Source organism: Ixodes scapularis, unplaced genomic scaffold (assembly GCF_016920785.2).
Source record: "Ixodes scapularis isolate PalLabHiFi unplaced genomic scaffold, ASM1692078v2 PGA_scaffold4__175_contigs__length_147842914, whole genome shotgun sequence".
Classification (NCBI taxonomy): Eukaryota; Metazoa; Arthropoda; class Arachnida; order Ixodida; family Ixodidae; genus Ixodes; species Ixodes scapularis.
In genome coordinates, this window is record NW_024609879.1 from 124,135,640 (window position 1) to 124,160,515 (window position 24,876).

At 45.2% G+C, this 24,876-nt stretch overlaps 3 protein-coding genes across 3 annotated transcripts; 1 reads left to right on the forward strand and 2 right to left on the reverse strand.

The window, feature by feature from the left end:
* Window positions 1-8: 8 nt before the first annotated feature.
* LOC8027714 (transcription elongation factor, mitochondrial) lies at window positions 9-13,350 on the reverse strand. The gene is made up of 5 exons (XM_029975030.4): window positions 13,216-13,350; window positions 7,516-7,827; window positions 5,532-5,678; window positions 2,211-2,375; window positions 9-356 (listed from the first exon to the last, which is right to left on the reverse strand). Exons 1-5 carry the CDS (start codon window positions 13,303-13,305, stop codon window positions 132-134), a joined length of 939 nt encoding a protein of 312 aa, XP_029830890.3. The 5' UTR covers window positions 13,306-13,350; the 3' UTR covers window positions 9-131.
* Window positions 13,351-13,603: 253 nt separating this feature from the next.
* Window positions 13,604-18,630, forward strand: LOC8027719 (putative glutathione-specific gamma-glutamylcyclotransferase 2). The gene is given in 6 exon segments (XM_040221797.3): window positions 13,604-13,870; window positions 13,939-13,999; window positions 14,002-14,063; window positions 14,124-14,165; window positions 14,268-14,363; window positions 18,303-18,630. Coding segments are annotated over 6 exon segments (717 nt in total). The 5' UTR covers window positions 13,604-13,735; the 3' UTR covers window positions 18,624-18,630.
* A 326-nt stretch (window positions 18,631-18,956) lies between these two features.
* LOC115315735 (N-alpha-acetyltransferase 80) lies at window positions 18,957-21,795 on the reverse strand. Its single transcript, XM_029975031.4, has 5 exons — window positions 21,449-21,795; window positions 19,897-20,039; window positions 19,745-19,820; window positions 19,540-19,630; window positions 18,957-19,287 (listed from the first exon to the last, which is right to left on the reverse strand). Exons 1-5 carry the CDS (start codon window positions 21,538-21,540, stop codon window positions 19,081-19,083), a joined length of 609 nt encoding a protein of 202 aa, XP_029830891.3. The 5' UTR covers window positions 21,541-21,795; the 3' UTR covers window positions 18,957-19,080.
* Window positions 21,796-24,876: the final 3,081 nt, after the last annotated feature.

A 24,876-nucleotide genomic window follows, 5' to 3' on the forward strand; every position in this document is an offset into this window, starting at 1 on the left:
TCAGAGGCCATTGTAACGACCACAATGTCTTTATTACGGTTCCGCAAACAGTCTCGCAAAGACCCAAATGAGAGGCAGTAATGCATTACCTAGGCAACTGTTTTCGGAAGGTCGCACAGTCACACTTTGCACTAGGATTCGACCAAGAGGTAGAAGGCATGGGCCAACAGCAGGACGTTGCAGAGGTGCTCTCGGTTGACCGAGCTCTCCTGGAGGTAGGACGTCCTCAGCCCCTTCTCGATCGCGAAGGCGCCAGATTCGAAGAGCCCGTTCAGCGTCTCTTGGCCGGATATCCTCTCATTCCCGACGTTCAGCTGAAACAACTGGGTAACAGCGGCCGACTTGATGGAAACCACCTGAAAAGGTCAGAAAAGCGGGCAACCGCAGTTCGACTCGGCTAGCACTGTAAAAGCCATGCATGGCTTGCACATTACATCGTCGCGTTCGGCTGGTGGACATTTCTACTTGTTCTCGCCGAGAAAAACAAGGTTGCAGAATGCAAAACGTATGCACCAGAAGGTAGGTGCTCGGCAGGCAGACCACCACAATGGCCGTCGATGCGACTTCTGTGCGAGCAGTGCATTGGAAAAACAATGTGCTCGTTCGTCGCGAGCCGAAAGTGTCGTCTCCGGGATTTTATTGAAAACTTGCATTGTCGTCCGGAAAAAAATTACTAGGAAGTAACTGTTGGTTCTTCGTTCGTTTCAATTGGGAGTGTAGCTCAAAGGTGCCGAGTAGATTGAAAAGGAACCAGCCATTAAAGAAACACCAAATTCTGCAAAGAAAATGTTCTTTTTTTTTTTTTTGTAACACGGCACCAAAAAAAAAAAAAAAAACTTCTCCCATTGCCAAAAAAGTAAAAGACAACACCTGTGTCACGAAATTCGTTTTGAGCTGGGAGCGATTCCAAGACATTACTTATATTTCGAGATGTCTACCCTGAGATGGGGAGCATCAGTGGCCAAGCGAGCTAGCGCACATCAGCTCGGAGAAGGTGGAGCAAAAGCTTTCGCTGCAAAACCCATTTATCCTGGATTCAATCCCCACCCCTGCCCATTTCAATCTGGATGAGTATCATACCGGCGTGCAGTCATGTATGTATCATTACTGCGTGGTCCACGTTAAAGACACCAGACACCCACTGAGGCAGACTAACTTCCTGCTGCACAAACATTCACACAACCAATTTCTTTTATTTATTTTTTTATTTCCCCCTTGAAATAGGTATTATGCAGTTTGGAATCGTAAGAGAAATACTGCGCTAGACATTTTCTCCTCTTTTTTTGATGGAAAACATAATTTGTGACATGAGCATAATTTGTAACCATAGAAAATTTTTTTTCTTAGTTGCCACCTTCGACCGAGCCAAGTTTGCTCTTCGCCATTTCCAGAAAACTAATGGTCACCTTAGCTAAATTACGGCGGCGGAGCGGGCGAACCCGGTCTTTGAGGTTCACAATAAAGTCGGTTTGATCTGTCGAGCCCTCAACGTCGTTCGAATTCGTGTCTACGCTCGGCATCCAGCCATTTTGTACCACACCGTCGAAGCCATCTCGGCTTTCACCGCGCCGACGCCGGTTCGAGAACACGGCCGCCTCTCCCGTCTCGTTTGCACTCTCGCGCAAGGGAGACGCGGAAGAACACCGTAGGAGCTACGCTAGGCTCGACAACATAGCACAAAGCGGTCGACGCCGGGCATATTGCCACCTCCCATCTGGAGTTGATTTTCCCGGGACGGAGCGGAGAACGGCGTCCATTCGTCACTGAAGCACACGAGTCGGCCTCGTACTACGACGCCCGGAACGAGCGTCCCATTCTGCCTTCGCATCAAAACCGTCTCGAAGCGGTGACGGACGACGTCGAAAAGACTGGAGCGTCGTGCCGTCGGATGCCGCGATTCCGAAAGTCGGGCGTAGAAGTTCTGGAAAAGCACGACCGGCGACGGGGCACGACGACTACTGGCCGCCGGAGCTTCCGCTGACCGTCAAGCTGGAGGGCGACCCGCTAAACATCCACAACATCCGCTGCGACACTGTCGGGATCATCGCAGTCGACCACGGTGCGACACTTCAACGATGATGTCGTGTGGATATCGAGAGACCGCTTTTGAGGACGCGGTGAACGGACCGGTCTAGGACGTGTTCTGGAAACCGTGCAGGCATGGAAACATCGCGACGCCAAGAGGTTTAGCAGATGGCCCCGCCCCTCACCTGCGGCTGGTGCTCCTTGCCGTGGCTGAGAAGCGCCACGAGCATGGCTTGAATGGCCAACTGCGTCCGCAGGTGCAGACTCTCCGAGCTCTGCTTCTGCCTGGTCGGGCGCTGCTCCACCACGTAGAGGTCTGCCACCGGGAGTGACGGAAGCACCTCTTGCACCTGCTCCGACATGCGTAAACAAAAAGAAAAAAATATTGCCGTAGCTTATGCGAGTTATCAACATTCGTGGAAGGGCGGAGCAGGAGCCGCGCAGGAGAGGGTGTGGATGAATAGATGAATGAATCGGCATCGGATCAAATTTGGGGATTTTACGTGCCGAAACGACAGACGGCGTCTGGCACCCCTTGACAAGGGACCAGGATATGTTTGGACCGCGTGGGGATCTTTTCATGTCCAGCCAAAATCTCGACACCTTCTCTATTTTCCACACTCAAAATATATACTGGGCAAAGGGCGAGGAAGAAGACAAGAACGAAACTGAACCGTGTTTACATGTGGAAGTCTAGAAGCTGTCGAAAAGAAATTTAGATGCATCCTAACGTGCGATCAATCTGTCCGATGACACGATTGCAACAAACCTAAAATGCATTGTTTTTAGATGATGACATTGTTTGATTTTATTACTTCAGAAACACGCAGTTATCTTGTGTATTCACTCACTGGACAGTGCACTGCTGCCTAGGCCACTTGGCTGTCGACAGGCACTTAATCAAATTATCTATCTATCCTAATCCTACAGATAAGGTAGGGAGACAGAATGTGCAGTGCGCTGCTTGCTCCTCCCCCTCATTAACGCATGCCCCTACCCATCTTAAAATCCACCACGTCGCATCGTAATGAACGATCTAGAAAAAAAAACAAAAAGCCTTGTATATACCGCACCCACAGATAGTCTGTGATACATAAAGCTTCAACGTTTCAAATGCATATATGGTATACGGAATATGGTCCATAAAATGCGGTATCCTTCCCTCCACCTCTCCAAGGTCTACGTTTGCTTCGCTGTCATTAAGCCCGGATGCATTTACTAGTCCAGTCTCGCGAGCAATGGAAACGAGAGGGCCGTCCTTTCGCAATGGCTAGCTTCGCTGCAACTTTTTCAGCCCCTGTAAGCAAATTCTATCTTGCGGGGACTTGACCAAAAAAAGAAGATAATCTTTTCTAAAACCGATAATCCAAACACGACACCCGTGCGCGCGACCCGTCGTCACGTTTACGCTTGTCCGTACAAACGCATGAAAGATATTTCTTGGCTGGTTATGAAATAAATGTCGAGTTTGGGTCTTCCGTATGACAATACCCCGGCCACCATTTTTTCAAAATGTGTGCTTATTGACACACGTTAGAAAATATTTCTGGGGGCGGTTAACAGACATGAGGCTGAGTACATTTCTCCGACGCAGCAATTACGACAAGTCTCTTATTTCTACATGGGCACACGCCGAAATAAAGTCGTCTCTGTGAAATGTAGGGGATTTCTCCGTCGAACAAGAACACCCAGATGCGCGCATTGCTACACATCCGCAAAACAATTGAATTTCGGTCTAACATTTCGAGGAACTTCCTTATTGCTCAAGGGGACCATGGATGACCCCACCGACGCCGAGTCATCCAAGCGACGCAGTTTTCTCTCTGAGCCCTTTTGTCAGAAACAATGGCCATTTCCTCGTTCTTAGGTCCCGCGTATTTTTAGAGCCATGTCGTGCCCATCCATCTGTCCGCCCGTCTACCTGCCGTCTAACCAGTTACTCTTCTTCGTCAACCGACCGCATTGTTTTCGGGCAGGGTTGCAGAATTCTATTAATCTCTTAGGACTATACTCTGTTTCACCTTAGGACGGACCGCAGAAGACGCTTTAAACGCATCGCATGGCTACGCATTCCCACGTGTCACTGTGCCCCCCTTGAAGGTCACCCGACACTGGCACGGCACTGGATTGGCTTGGATGGCTTGTAGCGTGCACTGCGGCCCGTCCTAAGGTGAAATGGAGTATAGCATTTTTAAAGCCGCATCTCTGGTCGTGAGCGTTGGTCGTCGTCGTCGTCGCACAAGAACAGTCTCCGCTGCTCTATACTTGAAGCCAAAACCAAACAGTTCCATGTCCTTAAAGGGGTACTCCGGCTATTTTTGAGCTACCCTGAATAACTATTTTTGTTTTTTTGAATTCCCGGCCTTTACCCGTTCGAGTATGCTATTTAGCGTCGCAAAAATTCTGAATAGTTGCTGTGGAACTGGCAAATAAAAATTATGCCAGAACCAACATTCAAACGTACTCGCACCTTTCGGCACCGCGACGTCGGTGGCGGGCAGGCTCGGCAGTCGAGCGTGCAGTCTAAGAGATGGACTGCGCCGAGCACTTGTTTCGTGCTGCTGTGCGGGTGCTGGAGCGAGCTTCCAAAGCATTCATTTGACATCATGATGCTGCTTGTAATTCGTTGGAAACAAATCCTACGACTCAAAGAGTGAACCGTTCGCATTATTTTTCACTGTTGCCAGTGGAGACTTTTACTTTCAAAAACACGACGAGGACGAAAATTGTAAATTCAATAACTTTGCAACAAAGTATTATTTCGGCCTAATATTTCGGGGTACTATTTCAGTGATGTTTGTTGGTGTGTTTAGCAAATCTTCAGGCAAATCAGACCACAAATAAAACGCCGGAGTACCCTTTTAACGCAGGAAAGGCTACGGTTTCCAATGTTCGCCTTACCCTCTTTTTCATCCGCAATCACAATTCTGACAGCCGCCAATCAAATTCATGTTTCTGCTCGTTGGCTATTACGAAACTTAGTTTGAGAAGTTCTGCAGTGACTGAAATTGTTATATTGGCTAAGAGTGCTGGAACAGCTGGAAGTGCTGGAGCGACTGAAAGCACCCTTACAGCTGAAAGCGCCCTAGCAGAAGAAAGTGACATAACAACTGAGGGTGACAGAGCACTTGAAAGTGCCATAGCAATTGGAAGTACTGAAGCGGCTGAACTCCGTAGCAGGGGTTCTCGATCTTGAGGAATGCATATCACTCGACTGATGGATGAGGGATCCCACCAGGTTTTAATATTTATACGCAAAGCAATGTAGAAATGCTACAGACCTTGTAAGCATTAGTGCCCATAGTAGAGGGTGTTTGGCACATAGCTATATATATGCACTGATGGATGACTCGGATCTTGCAAAACGGTGCTACAGCCAGAAGAATACTTTGCCTACGGCCAAAGAAATCTGGAAGCTTGGGAGACCCCTGAAGATACCCTGGTGTAGCCCAAGCACTCCTGGAAACCAAGTCTGTGCCGTAGCGGACGGAAAACTAACCACTTACGGCGCTGTAGTAGGAATGGAGGTGGTGCCGCGACTTCTCGTCAAGGAACTTGGTCCTCTCCCACGACAAGATCTGCTTGTCTCGAGTCAGGTGAGCCCAGGTGATGTAGGGTGGGCTCACGTCCACTGCAAGCACCTTGGCGACCTCCTGGAACGAGAGGTCGTCCCCTTGCTCATTACCGGCACTAGTCCGAACAAGGAAAGACTGTCGCAGAGAAAGTTCTCGACAGGCTTGATGGCATACGTGCAGAAAGAGGTCCTTCCACTAAGAGTTGGCAAGTCTAAACTTTTCGATGTGGCACCCAACTGAGCTTGGCACTGAACAAACCACTATTATAGCACCATAAAGGCTAGCTCATGAGTGTTCATTTGAGTGTTACCAACTGTGTTGTCACTGTCTGACGCTGCTTATGGCATGAGAGCACAGTGGCACCATCCATCGAACGACCCTGGAATGTTTTCGACTAGACAGAAAGTTTTTGCAGTATTTGTAGAATCAAATCTACAGACTATGTATGAGAGATGGTTGCACATAAGGTTGTCAGAATCATTTCAAACCCACCAGGAAATAACAATGCACAAAAAATCAAGAATATGCACAGATCGGGAATATTCCAGGGTTATCCAGTAGCTCCTTCCTGCGAAAAATTTGACTAACAACCTCGCCTTGGTCAACAGCAGGTGACAGTGTAGATGACAGAGTTAACAGAAGGTTATGCTTGTGGCGCCATCTCCCGACATGTGCAGCAAGCAGATGACGCACTCGATCAAAAGTAAGAGACACCTTCGTCCACTCACTGCGCCCATTGGCAGATGGCGCCACAAGCCCAACAGGTAACTTGGTCGTCAGCATCGTTGTTTGCCACTGACCATGGCAACGGTATTAGTAGGATTCTATGTTTTCGGAGTTTATGCAGAGACTTCAGAGTTTATTGGAGTTCTTTGTTGTTTGATTCCCCATTCTCCAAAATTCTGAGTTTAATTTTGCAGTGTTTCCTATCAAAACAAATCAATAAATGAATAATATCCGGGTGTAAACTTGTGCTAGATAAAATAAATAAAAATACACGTGTATCAATTAATGTGTCTTCAGATGCACTTGGCGCTGGTGTCATTACCATTGGCAATACTAATTTGACCGACGACAAGAGTTGCACACAAGCGTGGGTTACTTCGATAGGCGTCGGTACCTTAAGATCACTAAACTCCTGGAAATAGTCGGTGGTAAGCTCGTACTCATCCCTTTCCATCAACCTACACTGCTGCCGCGCGAGGTGGAGTGGTAAACAAGGTAACGGAGAAGTTTCAACTGCTCCTCTTCCCAATTTTATGCAATCTCTAAGGCTCATAGTTTTCACTGTTACAAAAACACAATTTCTCCTTCTCTAAAGCACAAATAATATCGCCCGAACAGAAAACCAAGACAGTGGCCTTTGTCGTAACCCGAAAGTACAATGACCTGTTGTCCTGAATGAACCTTGACGAGATAAGCGGTACGACCCCTTTTGACAAGGGTCCGAGATTGGAAAGATAACTGTGGTGGCAGGACATTTGACCCTGTGTGCCTATCAAACTTAATTCTAAAATACAGCTTGTTTCTTTTGTGTGTGTGTCTGTGGAAAAGGGGGGGGGGGGGGGGGGGAGAGAGGCATTGGCATATCAAAATTCGGTACCAAAATATTACCGGTGGATATTTTTTTCAGTTCTTTGGATTTATCTGAAAACATGGAACCCGAGGTATTAGATGATATTTCACCTCGAAATTGCACAACATAAAGTCTATCACTAAAATACTCCTTCGATTCGAATTTTACATCGCTACGAGCAGGCACTGGATTTTCTGGCCGATTTGAGAGCAATCTCTGGGATGAATTACACCCTATACTTTTCAGGCTAAAAGTGTGCCAGCTTCCAAGTCAACATGTTCAATGCACATAGCAAACAAATCTCAGAAAAAAAAAAGAAAATAGGGATTTGATGTTTACCTGTATCCTTTCTTGGGACAAGGCAGGGACAATGCTGGTCCTGTCAGGCCTCTTCACCTGAGGCTTCTTCCCATAGAGGACAGCCTCACAGATCTTCTTGAGCCCTTTCTCCTGGAAGCCCCGGATGGAGAGGACGTGGTCAATGCTCTCAAAGCCACCATTTTCCTCCCGATGGTGCAGAATGCGCAGGATACTCGAGGCCCCGATGGACAGCTTCTGCAGTTCCTTTTCGGACGAGTGGTTGAGGATCCGCAAGACCTGATCCTGCTGCTCACTCGTGTACTGCGGTCCGAACGAGATGTTCCGTAGTGCCTGCACAGTTTTATAAAACTGTCGTGAGGAAGGTTACAACGAAAGCAAAAAAAACCTGGAAAGACAACAATGATTTTTTTTTCTTCTTTTTAACAAATGATTTTTTCACTGAAATAGCCACCCACAATGTAATTTTTTGCTGCAGCGTCGCATCTATTTTTAATAAAATTAAAAAATCCAACTGCTTGAAGCAGAACTGGGGAGGAAGAGATATGGAGGAGGAGAGAGCTGGCAAAAATCACGCAGCTGTGCAGCTTTTCTTTTTTTCAACGTATTTGGAGCCATGGAAAATGGGTATCATATTTCTTTTTTTATTTTTTATATTGAGTGTGTGAATTCGATGACCCACGGCTTTGATTATATTTGGTGGTTGTGTCTAAACCATAGAAAACTGCACATGACCACGGAGAAGAGAGTGAGCGCGACTCAAACAGGCCAGTTCTCAATTGGCGGTATTCGGGCAGATAAAAAACAAATTTCAAGCCGCAAATTGTGTTCTGGGTAGTTGGGCTCTCATATGCAGTGACCCCGGAAGTGTATTTTACTTGGGGGGGCTAGGGGTTGAAAAAAAAAAAGGGGAAAAAAAAAGGGGGGGGGGGAGTGAAAAAAAAATTAATATTTTAAGGTTTAAAGAAGGGTTACTATCACTACCTATACCGTGTGCCCATACATTCAGACTAGGAGGAACACGCCTCTTCAAAGTCATCAACATTCCAACCCAATATCCTCTCATGACCCCTTTATTTACTGACTTTATTTTTTTTAATTTGCTTATTTACTCATATCTTGCATATGGGGACTTAAACAATAAAGCAGAACATACAGCAAAGTAATCTTGATGGTTAAAGTATTAAGGGCTCAAACCGCCTTGTCCACCCTCTTCTAATAACTGAACTCTCGTGTCCCAAACTAACAGACTTCTGCATACAAATAATACTAGAAATAAGTAAGACTAAATGTGATTGTGATATAGCAAACTCTATCATTTTTGGCACATTCATGGGCATCTCTTTTGAAGATCAAGGAGGTATTTTCAAACTCCTCTCCTACACGCTCTGTTTTAAGGGTAAAATGTTTCCATTAGTTTTGGAAGTGGTCTTGTTTCTTCTAAGTTCAGTAGTTTAGAACTTTGCAGCCATTTAGACGTATTACTCTAAGCCATAGGCGGCCAAGCTGACCCAGCCTAAGAGCCGCAAACAAAACCACTGAACTTCCAAGGGTAGAGTAAAGGAAGAAAAAAAAAATGAAAGCCGTTTACAACTCCCTGTAACACCGAATTGGAGCGCAGCTCTTGAGGAGGAGGAGGGAAGGGTACTGAGGGTTACCTGTTCTCGGGGCGGGGGGGGGGGGGGGGGGGGGGTCATGTGACCTTGAAGGGTCACGTGAGCCCCTAGAAAAAGTTTTCCGCTAGACTTAGCGGGGAATTTTTTCCGCTAGATTTAGCGGGGAAATATTTCCGCTAGGTTTAACGGGGAAATTTTTCCGCTAGATTTAGCGGAGCATTTTTCCTGCTAGATTTAGCGGAGAAATTTTTCCCTAAATTTAGCGGAGAAATTTTTCCGTTAGATTTAGTGGAGAAATATTTCCGCTAGATTTAGCGGGAAAATTTTTCCGCTAGATTTAGCGGGGAATTTTTTCCGCTAAATCTAGCGGCGAAAATTTTCCCGCTAGATTTAGCGGGGAAATTTTCCGCTAAATCTAGCGGGGAAATTTTTCCGCTAGATTTAGAGGGGACATTTTTCCGCTAGATTTAGCGGGGAAATTTTTCCGCTAGATTTAGCGGGGAATATTTTCCGCTAGATTTAGCGGGGAAATTTTTCCGCTACATCTAGCGGGGAATTTTTTCCGCTAAATCTAGCGGGGAAAACTTTTACGCTAGATTTAGCGGAGATATTTTTCCGCTAAATCTAGCGGGAAAATTTACCCATAATGCACCGCGCGGTTACGCCGACGGTGACGGCGACGCCGACGCCGCTCAAGCCGGAAACGGGCCCCTAAGAGCTGCGCTCTAAAAGGGTGGGGGGGGGGTCTAAACTTTTTTTAGACCAATAAATTAAACTTGAACCTTTAGATCTATCCAAGTCAAAAGCAGCCCAACTGTATGTACGTATGGTAGCGGTAGCACAGGAACAAACCGCAACCTGTCTCAATTTAAAACTGGCTCCTTTTCTCTTCTTGGGGAAGTAGTCATGTGACCAAGAGGGAGGAGGGAAAGGATGGGGGTGTCAGGAATACTAGGGGCCATGAGCCGCAGAGCCGCAGCTTGGCCACCCCTGCTCTAACCTAAGAATAAAAAGTTGTACCTCAGAGGCTCGCAAAACAAAATTGCAGCGATCATATCACTCGATGGCAGAAAAGGTCTCGCACTGGCAGATGAGACACGGGCTCCAGAGCAGTTGCTTGCAGTCACTGCCTCGAAAAAGTTTAGGGGACATCTCAAGAGCCGGCTCCTTGATACGCTTGTTAGTGGTTAGAAAAGAATGCTTCGGGAGGCTCACCGATATTTCTTTTTGCTTGTTTTAAACTTGTTGTTTCGGAGGAAACTTTCCATATGGAACTATTTTAAAAGACCAAAAATATACAAAAAAAAATAAATGTGTAACGTGTATGTTGCTCATGTAGCCTTTGGCAACACTTGCTTACCTTCCAACTAACAACTGTCCGTACAATGCATCGAGGGTGCCCCAGTACAATAGAGAACTCCGTGGACGTCCTTCCGCCTGGTTTCAATTAGAAGAGACCTCAAAGGGACCGCCACCGTCGACAGCTTTGCTCCCTCCGACAAGGAGGGTGGCAGGCAGCGCTTACATTTTGTTGCTCTGGCACAGTTTTTTACAAAGAGCTCACAAACACCAGCTCGTCTAGAAAAACCGCTTCCCCGTCGAAGAAAAAAAAAGGGGGGGGGAGGGGATTGGCACGACATCAGAAAGCCAGAGCCCAGAGGCTCCTCTTAGTTTTGTTCCACCTTTAGATCTGAGCTGTTCTGAACTAAAACAGACTAGCATATTTATTTATTTTGTTTTTCCTAATTTCCGGAGATGAGCACTGCAGCCCCCTTAGCCCGTACCTTAATTCGGCCCTGGGGTAGAGGGAGGCCTTGAGCCAAATGCACAGGGGCTCAGCATATTGCCCAGCACTCCCTGGAAAATGACAGCAGGTGCTTAAGCCCCCGTTGTCCCCCCCCAGTTTCAGGGTTCCTCCTCATATGTTATATACAAATAAAAACCTTAGTGAGTATAAATACCCTGTCAGTGTCCCTTTAAGCTTAGGTTTACATCAGTACCCTTTTTTTTTTACTTTTTAGTTTTTCTCTTGCATCTTTTTACTTTGTATTTATTTATTTATTTATTTGCTTTACCCTCAGGGCCCGAAGGCATTACACAGGGAGAGAGCAAAGTTGGGATTAAAACACTGTAATGTATCGATATTCACACTCAATAAAAAAAGATTGGCTAGAGCAGACCTAAAAAGCACATTGTCAGTTATGGATGCAATTGGTACGGCAAGGTGGTTCCAGTCGAGGGATGTTCGAGGAAGGAAAGAAGATTGGAATGTAGATGTGATAGCGACTGGTACCTCAGCTTTGTGCTGATAATCACGACGAGCAGAAATATAAAAGGGACGAGTGATTAATTTGTCGCAAAGCACAGAGTTATGAAAATAAATTTTGTGAAATAAAGAGAGGCGTGAAAGCTTACGTCGCAGGAAGAGGGGCGGAAGTGACAAAGTAGATTTCATAGAAGTTGCGCTAGATGTTTAATGATAATTAGAAAGAATAAAACGAGCGGATCTATTTTGAATGCCTTCCAACGCGGTGATGAGAGTGGCTTGTCCGGGATCCCAGACAGAGGCTGCATATTCTAACTTCGGTCGAACTAGAGTTTTATAAAGAATCAACTTGAGGGAAACAGGTGCCAATGAAAAGTTACGCCTGAGGTAGCCTAACATACGGTTAGCATTAGGTGTGATATACTGTACACATTGTCACATTTTCGAACTTTCGCACACTGTCACTACCGTTAGCGTCACTCTCACAGAGTTCCAGCTTTCTGCGATGCATACCGTAAAATACAGAGCAAGCCGCCCACTCCAAATTTTGAGATAATCGCGAAAAAATGGGGGTCGGGTGCTTGTCCGGTCATCAATGTTACATATCGGTGTACTGTGCATATTTTCTCAGATCTTACAAATCTGAGAATGGGCGCTTAGTGTGGAATGGGCGGATGTGTGGTATTCTACGGTAGTTTATTTGTGCGGGCCAAAAAACCACATTTCGTTTTTGTCGATCAGACTCACTGGTCTGTGGCGACACAAGAACTGCACGAGAGGCTCCAACTCTTCTCATCGCACAAAGGTATATGAGCATTAAGCTGAGCTTTGTTTTTGAGGGTGCCAGTTTTGAAGGAAGGGTGCTGGCAGATGCCCCTGCCTTTCTGTGACGTTTCACAAATTGTGCATTCACACCGAATAGTGTAGTGAACACCACTTCCCACCGTGAATTCGGAGGTGGAGCGTCTACAGCCCTTGTGTTTGTATTAGTAATAATAATAATTTTATTTTCACATACTGGAAGGGGCACATGTGGTGTGCGGGGTTAGGCAGATAGCTGAAAACCCTTACGCAGAGCGCCTGCCAGCGTAATAAATTATAACGCTAAAAGGCGTAATATAATACAATATATAATTTTTATACGATACAATATAAAAATTGTATTATAAAAAACAAAATAAGTAGTACATTTATTTTGGTTCAGGAGAGCTTTGGCATGTTGAGAGATGAGCACTTTCCGTAGTGTAGCTTCTCTAAACAGCGATTCATGATAGAGCGTCGGTTCCACATCGCATGTGCATAAAATAAAGGCCGTTGATGCAATTTGTGTTGCATGGCCTTTGTTGCATGCAAGTTGTGTTGCGTGGACCGCTTCAGAAAACTGTTTCGGTGTACAGAGGGGTTTTACAATCTACTAGAATTTAGCTTCTAAATCGTAAATATCAAACTAAACCCCAAAAAAGGTTGACATGTGGTGATATATATGCATGGTTGTATCTTTACATGAAGACTGCTTGCTATTTTGATTATTTGTTCGTTTTACTCATTTTCGCCGGTACCAGGCAGAGTAGTACTTACTCTCTTGATAAAGCGTTTGTGAAAAGCCGTGATACACCCCAGGAAAACTGCGGGGATTCTACTGTTTTAAGAAATAACAACAATCCTTTTTTTTTTTTTTTTTGATTGAAACCAAAAGCGTTGCATTTCATTTTGACCGTCGAATGAATGAGCTTGATGCTACCTATGAAGGTCAAAGCAGAAGCGCTCAAAGGACGATGTAAGCCTCGCCGAAACATCAATGAATTGCACTCATTGGAAGAAAACGAGACTATTGCTTACCGACTGAGTCGCTGCGAAAATGTTCCGTGGTCCGGCATTCTTCAAAACATTGCCGCAAACGAAACAACGAAGCACACCTCCAAAATTCATGCTGCAGCCATTTTTGTTCACAGCCGGCGGCCAGATTTCCCCCTCGTGGACGGTTTCGAAAACTGATGCACGGTGCGGACAACTTTACGAAACCAATTATGATTCGATAGTGAACACTGCAAAACAGAAGAAAAAAATATGACTCCATAAACTTTGAAACATAGACAAACGCGACACGACTTCTACAAAACTTCGTGCGTGGCTCCCGGAATTTTGCAATGTTGAAACCCCATTCATTTGATTCAGTTGCGACGTGCGCGCGTGTCACGTGATCAAAAACGTCACGTTCGGTTTTCGTTTGTCCAACCTCTCCGCAAACGCCGCGCTCCGCAGGGGCTCCGGCAGAAACAGCTGTTGTTCGGAAGCTGTTTAAAATCCGTCGGCGATGTTTCCTTTACGCAATTCCCAGAAGTTCTAGGTCGGGCGCAAGATGTGGGTCTTCGGGTACGGATCCCTAATGTGGAAGGCGGACTTTCCTCACAGCCGGCGAGTGGTCGGTTACGTGAAGGGTTACGTGCGGCGATTTTGGCAGGCCAGCGAAGATCACCGCGGAGTGCCCGGGAAAGTGAGTACACACCACGGAAAGTAGTTAAACTTGTACTCTCCTTGGAGAAAGACACTTTTTTTTTTCAGCTTATGTTGGCCTCCCGCACCGGTTTAAAAATAGTGAACCGCCGCAAAGGTAGAGGAAGCACTTGCCTTGCGTAACGGAGCATTGCGGGGGAAAAAACTTGCTGCGTTGGATCGTGTCATTCAAGGTCTGCTTCGATGTGCGAATATCTGACAAAAGTTTTTACCTGAACTTTTTTGTTTTGCAGCCTGGCAGAGTGGTCACAATAATACCTTCAAACGATCCAGAGGTATGTTCTTTTGTTGTTGCGTATATCTCATGTATGTATTTAAATATATGTATAAATATATTCGTACAATTTTTTTTTCTTCTTTTTCTTGTGTACTTTCAGGACTGTGTGTGGGGTGTTGCCTACGAGATCCCGGAAAAGCATATCCAAGAAGTCATGTACTATCTTGACTTTAGAGAAAAAGATGGATATGATAAGGTGCACAACTTTTCTTTATTTTGCTAGCTGAGCTCTTAATAATGTGCTCAATATTTTAAAGGTTTCACACCTGATGTGACCATGCTCTATGTATGGCTACGGATCTGCCTTTTCGGAGTTTATCTTATGACAAAACAGAATTGGTGTTTTTTTTTGTTTTTTTTGTTTTTAGTTAATTGTTTTTATTGATAATTCGGAGTTCTGATCAGCATTTCCGTTCAGCTCACAGAAAATTCTTAAGCTTTTCTTTTTTTTTCGTTTCTTTTTTTTTTAAATTTAAGTAGAGAACAGAGTTCAGTAAAGCCGTCTTAGGCAACGAAGCGAGAAATTAACATATCACAAAATGAATTAATTTGTCAAATAATTCACACAGAGATACACATGTAGAGATCTCGAGACGAGCTCTACTTCAAAGCCAAACGTGCCGTCCAGTACTCCAAGATGTAGAGGGGACCCTTTCCAACAGCCATGCTAACTTCTAAGAGGCAAAGCTCGCAGATGATAATGCCGTCCCTGCCAGTTGCTTTAAAAAGAACTAGATATTGTTCGGCCCAATTACCGGGGAGCTTTTCACTTGTTTTCTGTCACACGAAGGTACTCATCATCCTGAATGGCAAGCAGATTCAATCTCCAAACGAAACAGAGCCGGAAAAAGATAAATGAATGTCTGGGAGGAAGACGTGTCTGAAAGCCGAATCTCCAAACAAAGTGTGTGTTCGGGCTCATGTCGTAAGAACATTGCTTCCGTTTTCTGATAAAGGGTCAGTAGACAATCCTTTTGTGACCCTTAAAGTGCTGGTTCACGCACTTGCGTTTGACCGTAACTCACAGTGTTACGATGACTTGCGACTGCTTACAACCAGAAAAAACACTGATGCCATCTGGCAGGTGGATCACATCCGACCTGCATATAACTACAAAGGCTGAAGCTTTTGCAGTGCTTGCGAGATCAAATCTGCGAGCCGTCTACGAGAAACGGATCACTAGTGTAACACTTTCAGAAATATTTCAAGCCCGCAGTGAAAGAATAATGCATTAAAAAAAATGTGGAGATATATGCTTCAGGGATACTGCATTATCTTGCGAGCAGTCACAATTAAGCGGTCGTAACACAGCCAGCCGAACACAAATGTGTGAAACAGCCATTACAAACAAATGTGACGTTGGGAGAAAAGTAAGGACCCGACGAGCTTTTCCGAATGGCGGTTCTAGAATTCCGAATTTTAGGGATAAATCGGAATCCCCGGTACTTTTACCGGGGAGCGTTTTTCAGATTTTATTGGGTTTGTACGTACCAGCAAACACAGCACCCTAGCTATGACCAAGGGCTCAAGTCGTTCAAAAAGGAATTCTCAGAAGTGCATTTCGGTACCCGCATTTGACGAATTTCAGTCTAATTGATGTCCTACTCTGTGCCTTTTCCCAAATTTTCACACTTTTATGATGGACTGCAACACCTCAAAACGTTTCCCACAAGAGTTGAGGCATTCCAAATTTTGCGGAATTTAGTATTCCATTGATTAATTCATGCCTACAACCAAAAAACTTTGCTGCAACGTAGTTTCCCCTGACCAACCGAATGCCATCTGCTAATTCTAGCTTGTGCAGTTGTTGTTGTCGTGTTTCAATTCTGTTGATCCTTACAAGCGAAAAACTTTGCTGCGACGTAGTTTCCTCTGACCAACCGAATACCATCTGCTAATTCTAGCTTGTGCAGTTGTTGTTGTCGTGTTTCAATTCTGTTGATCCCCATAAGCAAAATAATTACTAGGACATAGTTTCCCCTGACCAACCGAATACCATCCGGTATTCTTGTCATTCTTTCATTCCGTTCATCGTTGCAAGCAAAAACTTTACTATGACATAGATTCCTCTAACTAAAAGAATATACCATCTACCTATACCAGTCCATGCAATTGTTATTGTCATTTTTCAAATTCCATTTATCCCCATACACAAACACTTTACCACGACATAGGTTTCCTGTAATTAACCGAATGCCATCTAGTAATTTGTTTGCACCAGCTGTTGCCGTCATCATTTCCCATTCCTATAGCAGCTGGATGTTTGCATGTTTGAGCTCATGCATGCAAATCCATTAGAGAACTTCCGCTGTTGCAACGTGTACAGCACTTGTGACCGAGTGATATTCATATCAGAGAGAAAATGTTTTGTGAATCTGTTTGCTATACTGGTAGGCTGAACCAAGCAAAAAGTAACAGCAGTATCCTTGCCAACTAATGTCCCACATTTAAACCAAACTGATTGTTCATTGAAGTAGAGCCTCGAAATATATATATTTTTTTAATATTAGAAACAGTGTCCTCCTTCAGATGCACCTTCTATAGTAGAAAAATATAGGCAGCACCCAAATCATTTAGGCAGTGGATGCCACTGTCCCCAACCTCAGCTTTGTTCTTCTATATTTTTAATAACTACCACGGTGTCAGGGGTGGGACTGACCAACTTGGAGCAATTGTTTTAGCTGAAAATTCTGCATTTTGGAACACTAAGCTAAAATTTTTTTGCTGGAGCACCTTAGGAGTAAGCTGTGACATCATTTTAAGAAAGCATCCCAGCCAGTTGTACACAGAGTAACAATTCATGGAAACTAGGCTTGTACTACAAGTGTTGGAAAGTACCAAATATAACTTTACTGAGAAATATGTGAAATTGCACAGATATATATTTTATTTAAGAAACAAATTCTGGTTAAAATAAAGAGGCACGACTCTGGATCATTAACGCTACGTTGCTTCATACATTGTCGCATGTATGATGCAACGGTACGACGGTTTGGATATATGAATGTGTCCATCGAATCCATCGGATGGATGAATAAATGGACAGATACAGCTGATTGGACAGATACGGCCAATGTTACTAGATTACCTCAGTTGTAAAACTCCCATTGAGAGGGTGTACCCCCCTCCCTCACTTCAGCCCGCCTCCCGTCGTTTGAACCGCCATCTAGATTTTCCTTTCATAACGAGTTCAATAGGGTATAGCAGAACGCCATCTAGATGCTGTGCTTCAAAACATATGTGTTCCAGAGAATACACTGCAGTTACCATAGAAGCTGTCCGGCGTGTCGAACGACGGGAAGCGAGTCTTGGTGAGTGAGGGGGGTACTGCTCGTGCAAGCAGCGTCTATGAGCAGTTCCATAGCTCAACTACTCCAACAATGTTGGATAAGGCTCTGCGGACAGCCGCTTGCGCCACCTGGCAATGGAATAGCCCAGGTTATCAACCTAACTTTCACCTTCCGCTAAATCTAGCGTCACCGTGATCTTTGGTGCAGCATGGCACAATTTTGGTAAATTTCATGCTTTTGGTGCAAGAAATTGTGGATGTGTCAAAATGGCACGATTGGCGTAGCTGTCCCACCTCTGCAGTGTTCTAGATCAGGAAGAAACAATACCTACTTTTAAAAATTTCTGGCAAGAGTGTGAAGCTATATACCTTTGTTAAGGACACCGATAGCATAAGCATATGCTCACATCTCTATGCTTTTCCATAGGCTGAAGCACTAGCTCCATCAGTTTCAATCTGATCTGTGAATTTATGCCGCATATTATGTTAAGGTACTCTGCTACTTTACTTTCAAGCTGTCATTTCCAAGTGTTTTGACACTGCACCTGGCAGCTGGCATCACAAGTTGCAAATATTGCTAACTCTGTTGTCTGTGGACACATTCGCTGTTGACTCTGGCAAGTTTGTTGGTCTCACTTCTCACAAAAAGGATGCTACACCTTAAACTTCCACCAGATAAAGTGCACCACCCAAACGCAACTTTGGTGAAAGGTAGAGCTTTCCATGCACCGGTGCCGATTTCTGTAACTCGTTTTACAGCACTAAGATCCGTTGTAGACACCCCATAATATCCGTTTGTGTGAATGGGGCACATAATTCTCATGACGTTCTATCAATATGTCCCAGGTGCAAGTGATCTTCCATCCAGAGAGCGATAGCACCCTGGAACCGTTCCCACTGACCATCTATGTGGCACACCGGGACAATCCGTTCTACCTCGGTCCAGCCAGTATCCAAGACATAGCCAGGCAGATCCGAACGGCTCAAGGCCCCAGCGGACCAAACCGCGAATACCTACTCAAGCTCGCCGAAGCCATGAGATCTCTTGCGCCTCATATCAAAGACCACCACCTCATTGAGCTAGAACACGAGCTCATCAACTTGGACATGAACGAAACCAATGGACATCAGCCGCAGGATGAGGCTCGGCAGTCAATGATGGCATGAGTTTTTTTCATTTTATTTTGTTTTTCTTGCTTTTAAGAAGATTCCTTTATCTCTTGTCATCTTTACGGCATTCCCACAAAGAACATTATGATGCCCATCAATGGTATTTTGTGGAGAAGAGGACGAAAACGTCACAAGTACTTTAGACATAGCTTTGCCAAGCCACGCACATTTGCCGAGTCATGATTGAGGATGCACTACAGGGTTTCGCAGACTGTCCGTCAAGTCATGTTTGTCACAGAGTTGCCGGATCTAGTGTGATTTTAGAGTTGGAGCTTGAGGTACGAAGTTTCACAATTTAGAAGTACTTATATTTATGTGAACATAAGCACAAGTAAAGGGTATGTTGAGTGTGTCCTGTGTGGCAATCAATGCTGTTTTTATTTTTATTTTTAGAGGAACTGACTGCAAATAGCTTGAGAGGGAAGAAATGCCAGTGTGGCTGTGTTCACGTCTCTCAAAGTATCTTTATCATCCACACGGGTCCTGTGCCAAGCTGCGCTTTAGGCTGAGTCATCACAGGCATTGGTGGGGGCGGTGGTACAGCACAGTTCTGGCTTGTCTGGGCTGCCGGAAGATGTAGCTTTGCTGGAGATGGTGCAAGATTTCTCTGGCTGATCAGACCCTTCTCAAAGTGGCCTAAGCGGTCCACACTTCCACTAACCTGCAAAATAACAAGTCGACGTTAACTGCCATCTCGTAGCTATCGACATTTGAAATAAGGCTATCAGCTTTTTCTTTTTATTTCTCTAAACATTTGCTTCGTCTTTTTAACGTCTGCACAGGTCTGTTAGAGGTTGTTCAGAGAATGTCAAAGCAGCATGTCTTTGAAAAGTTACGATAACGCATGTTCAGAGGATTATGGTTACGGTCGAGGTTACATGATTACAAGGCAAAAGCCCACAAAGCAAGTTACCCCACACACAGGGTTGCTCACAGAGTACCCGATCCGTTCGTAAAACTCCTGCTTGTCGTGCGTCGAGAGGTGGCACCTTGTGAAGCCTTTTCTGCATGGTACAAGAAACAAATGGACAGGCCCGCGACGGGTGGCGACGCCAACAGATTTCAGTTTACGTCGCCCACCTTAAAATTCCGCCGTCAAAATCGGAACTCTAGCGTACCTGCGGACGTAGTCTTCGGTGAGCTTCATGATCGCCCTCCCAAGCCCTTTTCCTCTTTCTTCTGGGATGACGATGACTGTAATGATTGAGCGAACAAATCGAACGCCAAATCATTCAAGTTCAGCCAATCACCCAGGTGCCTGATCATTCACCTGACTCAATGAAGCAGGCTTGTTCATCATGCAGCACCTTGCACACTCTGGCGTGGCCAAGAACTTGTGTCTGTGCTTCCGATTTGAGCACCAGCACTAACGAAACTGGCAGGTTGCTGGTTGACTTGCTCAGACTATGAGCCCTGAAGAAAAGAGGCGGACAGTCTACAAAACGCATACATTCGTACAATGTATCCCGCACAATTGGCTAGAAAACGGGCACACTTAGTTGAAGGCAGCGTATCTTTCTGCCACTGTCGTAACGTGTCGACCCACCAGTTTCGTGGCTCTGTGTCGTGCTTCAAAGAAAGGAACAGTACGCAATACGAGCATTGTTTGAGTTCGCTACTAGATCTTTTCTTGAATCAAAGTGCCCTGGTGGCATGGTGACACAAAATGAATTCTAGGTACCAGTTGGCCACAAGATGTCATGATCATTGTGTCGTAACAGAGCGCACTGCTTGCGTTTTCATTGCTGCGACTTCCTACAAGTGCACAATACTGTGGGCATTGCCGAGAGATACCGAAAAAAAACTTGGCACTGTTTTTTTTGGTTTCCGATGTGCCGGATCTTGGGCAAAAGTAGGCAAATCTAAAACGATGAATTGCAACTTCCCTGCTGGTACCCCCTGTCGTGCAAGCGTGTTCGCGTGTGCGTGAAGGAAAGTTACGCAGGCTTGGAAGTTCACGTGTTTGGCTGGATGAGTACAGACATCGGCTGTCTGATCGAAACCGAAACCATGCCACTTTGCTCCGTAGCCAACTGGTTCCCACCGTGCAATGTGTGCAGTGTTGCATGGAGGGACTTTCGACAGTACCCTATGGGAGAAAGCCCCTCAAACGTGATGGGCCGAATATAATTATGGTCAAGCTATCATTCTTTGATACTTAGCGGGAATGTAATCTGTCGTTCAACTCGCTCGAATAATCGGTCAAGTTTGTTTTGGCAAGATTGTTTTGATGTTCAGGCTGACTCTGGTACTGCACACCAAAATTAATTCTGCACATATCTACTGAACATCTGGAAAGCAGCCGAGACACGAAGGTAAATACAAAACAATATGTAGTACAGAAATACCATTTTGAAACTTCTTGAATAGCTTATGAAGGCACGAAAATGTTTCGACCAACACGCAGGGAAAAGTGTTATATGCCCGAAACAGATACGCAAATCGATGGCCTGAACATAATTCTGTGCATGCCGACCCTGATGTTCGTGACATGACGTGATGGACGGTAATCGAGACGGTGGCAGGGTTATATACGATCCACCTTTTGGAGACATTTTTATGTATATCAACGATCGCAACGACGATCGCACATTTGTTAGTTTTTCAGAACAGCTAGTTTCCCGAGTGTTTGTGAGTGTGCTACGAAAGGGCGTCAGTCTAATCTACCACTCATCAATTGCAAGCTTCAAAGGCACAATCTTTGTCTGCAGGATAAACAGTAGTAGCGAAACCAGCAGCGTTATGACCATTCACACGAAATCCACATCATTTCTTCGAATGAAATCACCTGAGCAGCCTTCTAGTGATTACGATAAACTTACCTAGCAGTGTAGCTTCGTTTCCATTCACTGTTTAGAATGTCGCAGCAGGCATCGAGGTATTCTGGATGGTTGTGCAGCTCTACGAGTTCCATGCTCACGCCTTTCGCCGGTGAAGTTTCTCCAATGTAGGCGTACGAGTACGTCCGAACGAACGAGGGTGCAACGAGTCATCAAAAGTAATTCAGGAGGCTTAAAATTGCCTCCGTAAACGCTTAGTATAATATCAATGGGACGTAAATTGGGAAATGTCGCTTCTTTCTTACACAGAAACGAAGTTTGAAGGCAGCAGACGACTACCCGGACTCGCCGCAGTAGAGAAATTTGATCCCCAGCGTGATGTCCCTAGCGGCGAGAATGTCCCGATACCGCAGCCAGCTCAGTTCGACGGATGCGGCTTTTATGCGAGTACTTACTGAATGTTGATTGTTGAGTACTCGCGGCACTTGCGGTATTCGCCAACGTTGGTACTCGCCACACTCGCATACAGAGTTGAGATGGTTGAGATCAGTGCACATGTACATGGTATTCGGGCCACTTCCTGCCGCCATGACAGGGAGCCGAGTACACTTCCGGTTCGGGTTTTGTTTGTTCTATGTTCACATTAGCGGCCCCTGTTTCCTCTGTTCCAGAATTATATCGCGCTTGTTATATTTTCCGCGTCCACTGGCTATCCGCAAAATAAAAGATGCAGCGAGTCGTCGAACGCGAACAGTCTCTGTCGCGCGTCGATTTCACGCTCAACCCTAGCATAGCTTAATTTTAAAATTAATGATGCACATATCCGACTCTCCCAGACAGCGAAGATACTTGATCGAACGAATCAGACTTGATTTCTTGTGCTAATAAAAATTGATTGAAATATTAATTATTAATCCCCAGATATAGCTTTTTTATTGTTATTTTAGCCTGAACGCCGGTTTTCATAACAGAGATCAACTTGGTACAGCATAAAATATTTGTACATGAAGTAAGTTTTTATCGTCGTGTTGTTGTTTTTATTTAGAGTGAAATTACTTGCTGGCGTTATTTACGTGTGCACACGAGCTTGTGAACAGACGGTTTATGTTCGAGTCCTGGACAAACTCCAGTCAAAACCCACAGACGAACTAAAAACGGAGAGAAAAAAAAAAGTGAATTTTGAAAGTTTGTGTTAGCGGTTCGGTTCCACATCAATATCGAAGTTCGAGAGCCAGGTTGTTTTATTTTCGGCATGCAATCAAGCAACTGTTCATGACAAAATCAAAGCATTAAGACGTGAAACAGAAACAACTAAAGCCCCTTGGTGTGTTTGCACTTGCCTGTCAGGTATCATCAAATTCGCCAGTGCACGAGGGCATTGTCTCGAGCTTCCCTTAGAAACAAAGGACGGCGCAGCACTAAATGAGCGGCCCTTGGAAGCGAATGGCATAGAAACACCCGCTCGTGGCACGTGTCTTGCACGTTTCCACAATAATGGTTGGTGGTACTTGTAAGCGTGAATTCTACCGAGGAACTTTCGAAACAACGAGCTCCGTCCTTTTATTACTTGTCCACGTCGTCAAACACAGCAGCGCTTGTGCCTCTGCCCAAACAGAACAATTTTATCAAATGCAATCTGACCCAAGAGTGTCGCGTGGTCGTAACAATTTAGTTGAACGCGAAACTAGTTTTCTTACCTTGTCGCCTGTGTTTTAGAATCTAGCCTTTTGACGTCCGCGCATGCAACCGGTAGGTCGACGTTGTCACAATCGTCGAAAACACGCCGCTTGATATTTGCGGAGAAGGAGTGCGCTTTGTATACCAATCCTGCGATATCTCTACTCGACATCGAAAGCGCACCACTCGCTTTTTGCCGAGCCCGATTGAGCACGAGTGGCAACATCCTTCGCACCCTTCCTCAAAGGGACACTGACACCCCCCAAAAAAATTTTTTTATTTTTTGCCAGGCGCTTCATTATGGTGTCGGAGGACTACCCATTTAATATTTTGCAACAGAGTAGCGTATTTTTTTAATAAAGCCAAAAGACGCAACTGCTCAAAACCGAAACCGAAACCCGACGGAGGTCGGAGAAGTGGAGAGAAGAGAGTGAGTGGCGGAAGTCACGTGGCTACACCCGACCGTGCGTTTTTTTTTTTTTTGTTTTTCTCCTCTCCGGTAGCAGACGACAGGACATGCGGCGTGCGATGCGGCGTCGGGAACTGCTCGCCGTGCGATTTTTTTGCAGTTATGTTTGTTCCGTTCGTTGTTCTGTACTCCGAGATGAGTTGTTTTGTACATTGAGGAGTTGGAGATGAGCAGTGAGTGCCCGTGGTGAATTTCCATGATCGGCTCCGAAAAGAATACACCCAAGATGTTGCGTGAACAGCTGGCTCACATTTCCTGCATCCGAAAAAAAGTGGCATTGTGCGACAGAGTTTCAGAAAGATCAACGGGATCGGGACCAACGGCTGGCTGCAATTCCTGTAGAACATATACGGGCACCTCGGAAAGCGGACGTTACCTGATTTATACGCTCCTTGCATTTTGTGGAAAGTGATTACATTGAGCTCGCAGGTGTCAAAACGGAAATCCCATACCATTTAATTCAGCGAAGTATCGTCCACAACATTAGTTTGTTATTTTTTGTTTGTTTCTTCAGTGATGATTGTAAAAATATATATATATATATGTAAACATCGGAAAATGTTTGAAAAAAAAAAAAAAAATTTCACGGGGGATCGAACCCGGTCCTACCGCGTATGAACCGGACGTCTTTCCGACTGAGCTACTGGGGCATCGCTATCTTGGTGGATCTCTTTCCTTAGTAATAATTCAGCCGGTAAACTGTAAGTTGAAAAGTTTGCTGTCGATTTTTCTCTAGCAAGAGCACTCCCGGGTCGAAGTCGGGAAGCACCACGCTTTGGGGACATTCGCACCCAGTAAAGAAATCGTACGCGTGCATATTGAACTCGAAGTAGACACGTCGTGCTTGACGTTTGCGGGAGCGATGTCTTCAGCCACGAGAAGGGAGCGACGGCTCGGCGACGTCTTCGTGCAAATCGGCTTGGTGGCCGTGCGTGTCGTACGGGATGAATACCAATTCTTTTGATCAGTCCCAAATTTCTCTTTTAACGGTAGACAGAATTCGCCGGTACCGCGAACGACAGTTCTGAAATAGAGATCCCACGCCCGTCGTCCGCTGCCATCGCCGGCCCCGCGAGTCCCACGATACGCGAAACGACGCACGCACAGAATGCTTCCGGTTGTCTGTGGAACTTTTTTTTTTTTCAATCAACGTATTTACAGCTTTTTAGAAGCCACAAAAAATGGGTTTCATATTTTTTTCTATTTTTAATATTGAGTGTGTGCCTTCAGTGACCCACGACTTCGATTAAATTTGGTGGTCGCATCGATACCTTAGAAAACGGCCCGTGACCGCGAAAAAGAGAGTGAGCGAGACTCGAACCGG

Coding starts and splice junctions, on each gene's coding strand:
- LOC8027714 (XM_029975030.4), bottom strand. CDS start 13,305: ATGAATTTTGGAGGTGTGCTTCGTTGTTTCGTTTGCGGCAATGTTTTG. Junction 7,828..13,215: donor TTTTCGCAGCGACTCAGTCG/GTAAGCAATAGT, acceptor AAAACTGTGCAG/GCACTACGGAACATCTCGTT. Junction 2,376..5,531: donor TCCATTCCTACTACAGCGCC/GTAAGTGGTTAG, acceptor ATGTCGGAGCAG/GTGCAAGAGGTGCTTCCGTC.
- LOC115315735 (XM_029975031.4), bottom strand. CDS start 21,540: ATGGAACTCGTAGAGCTGCACAACCATCCAGAATACCTCGATGCCTGC. Junction 20,040..21,448: donor AAACGAAGCTACACTGCTAG/GTAAGTTTATCG, acceptor TCTTTTCTTCAG/GGCTCATAGTCTGAGCAAGT. Junction 19,288..19,539: donor TGAGCAACCCTGTGTGTGGG/GTAACTTGCTTT, acceptor GTTATTTTGCAG/GTTAGTGGAAGTGTGGACCG.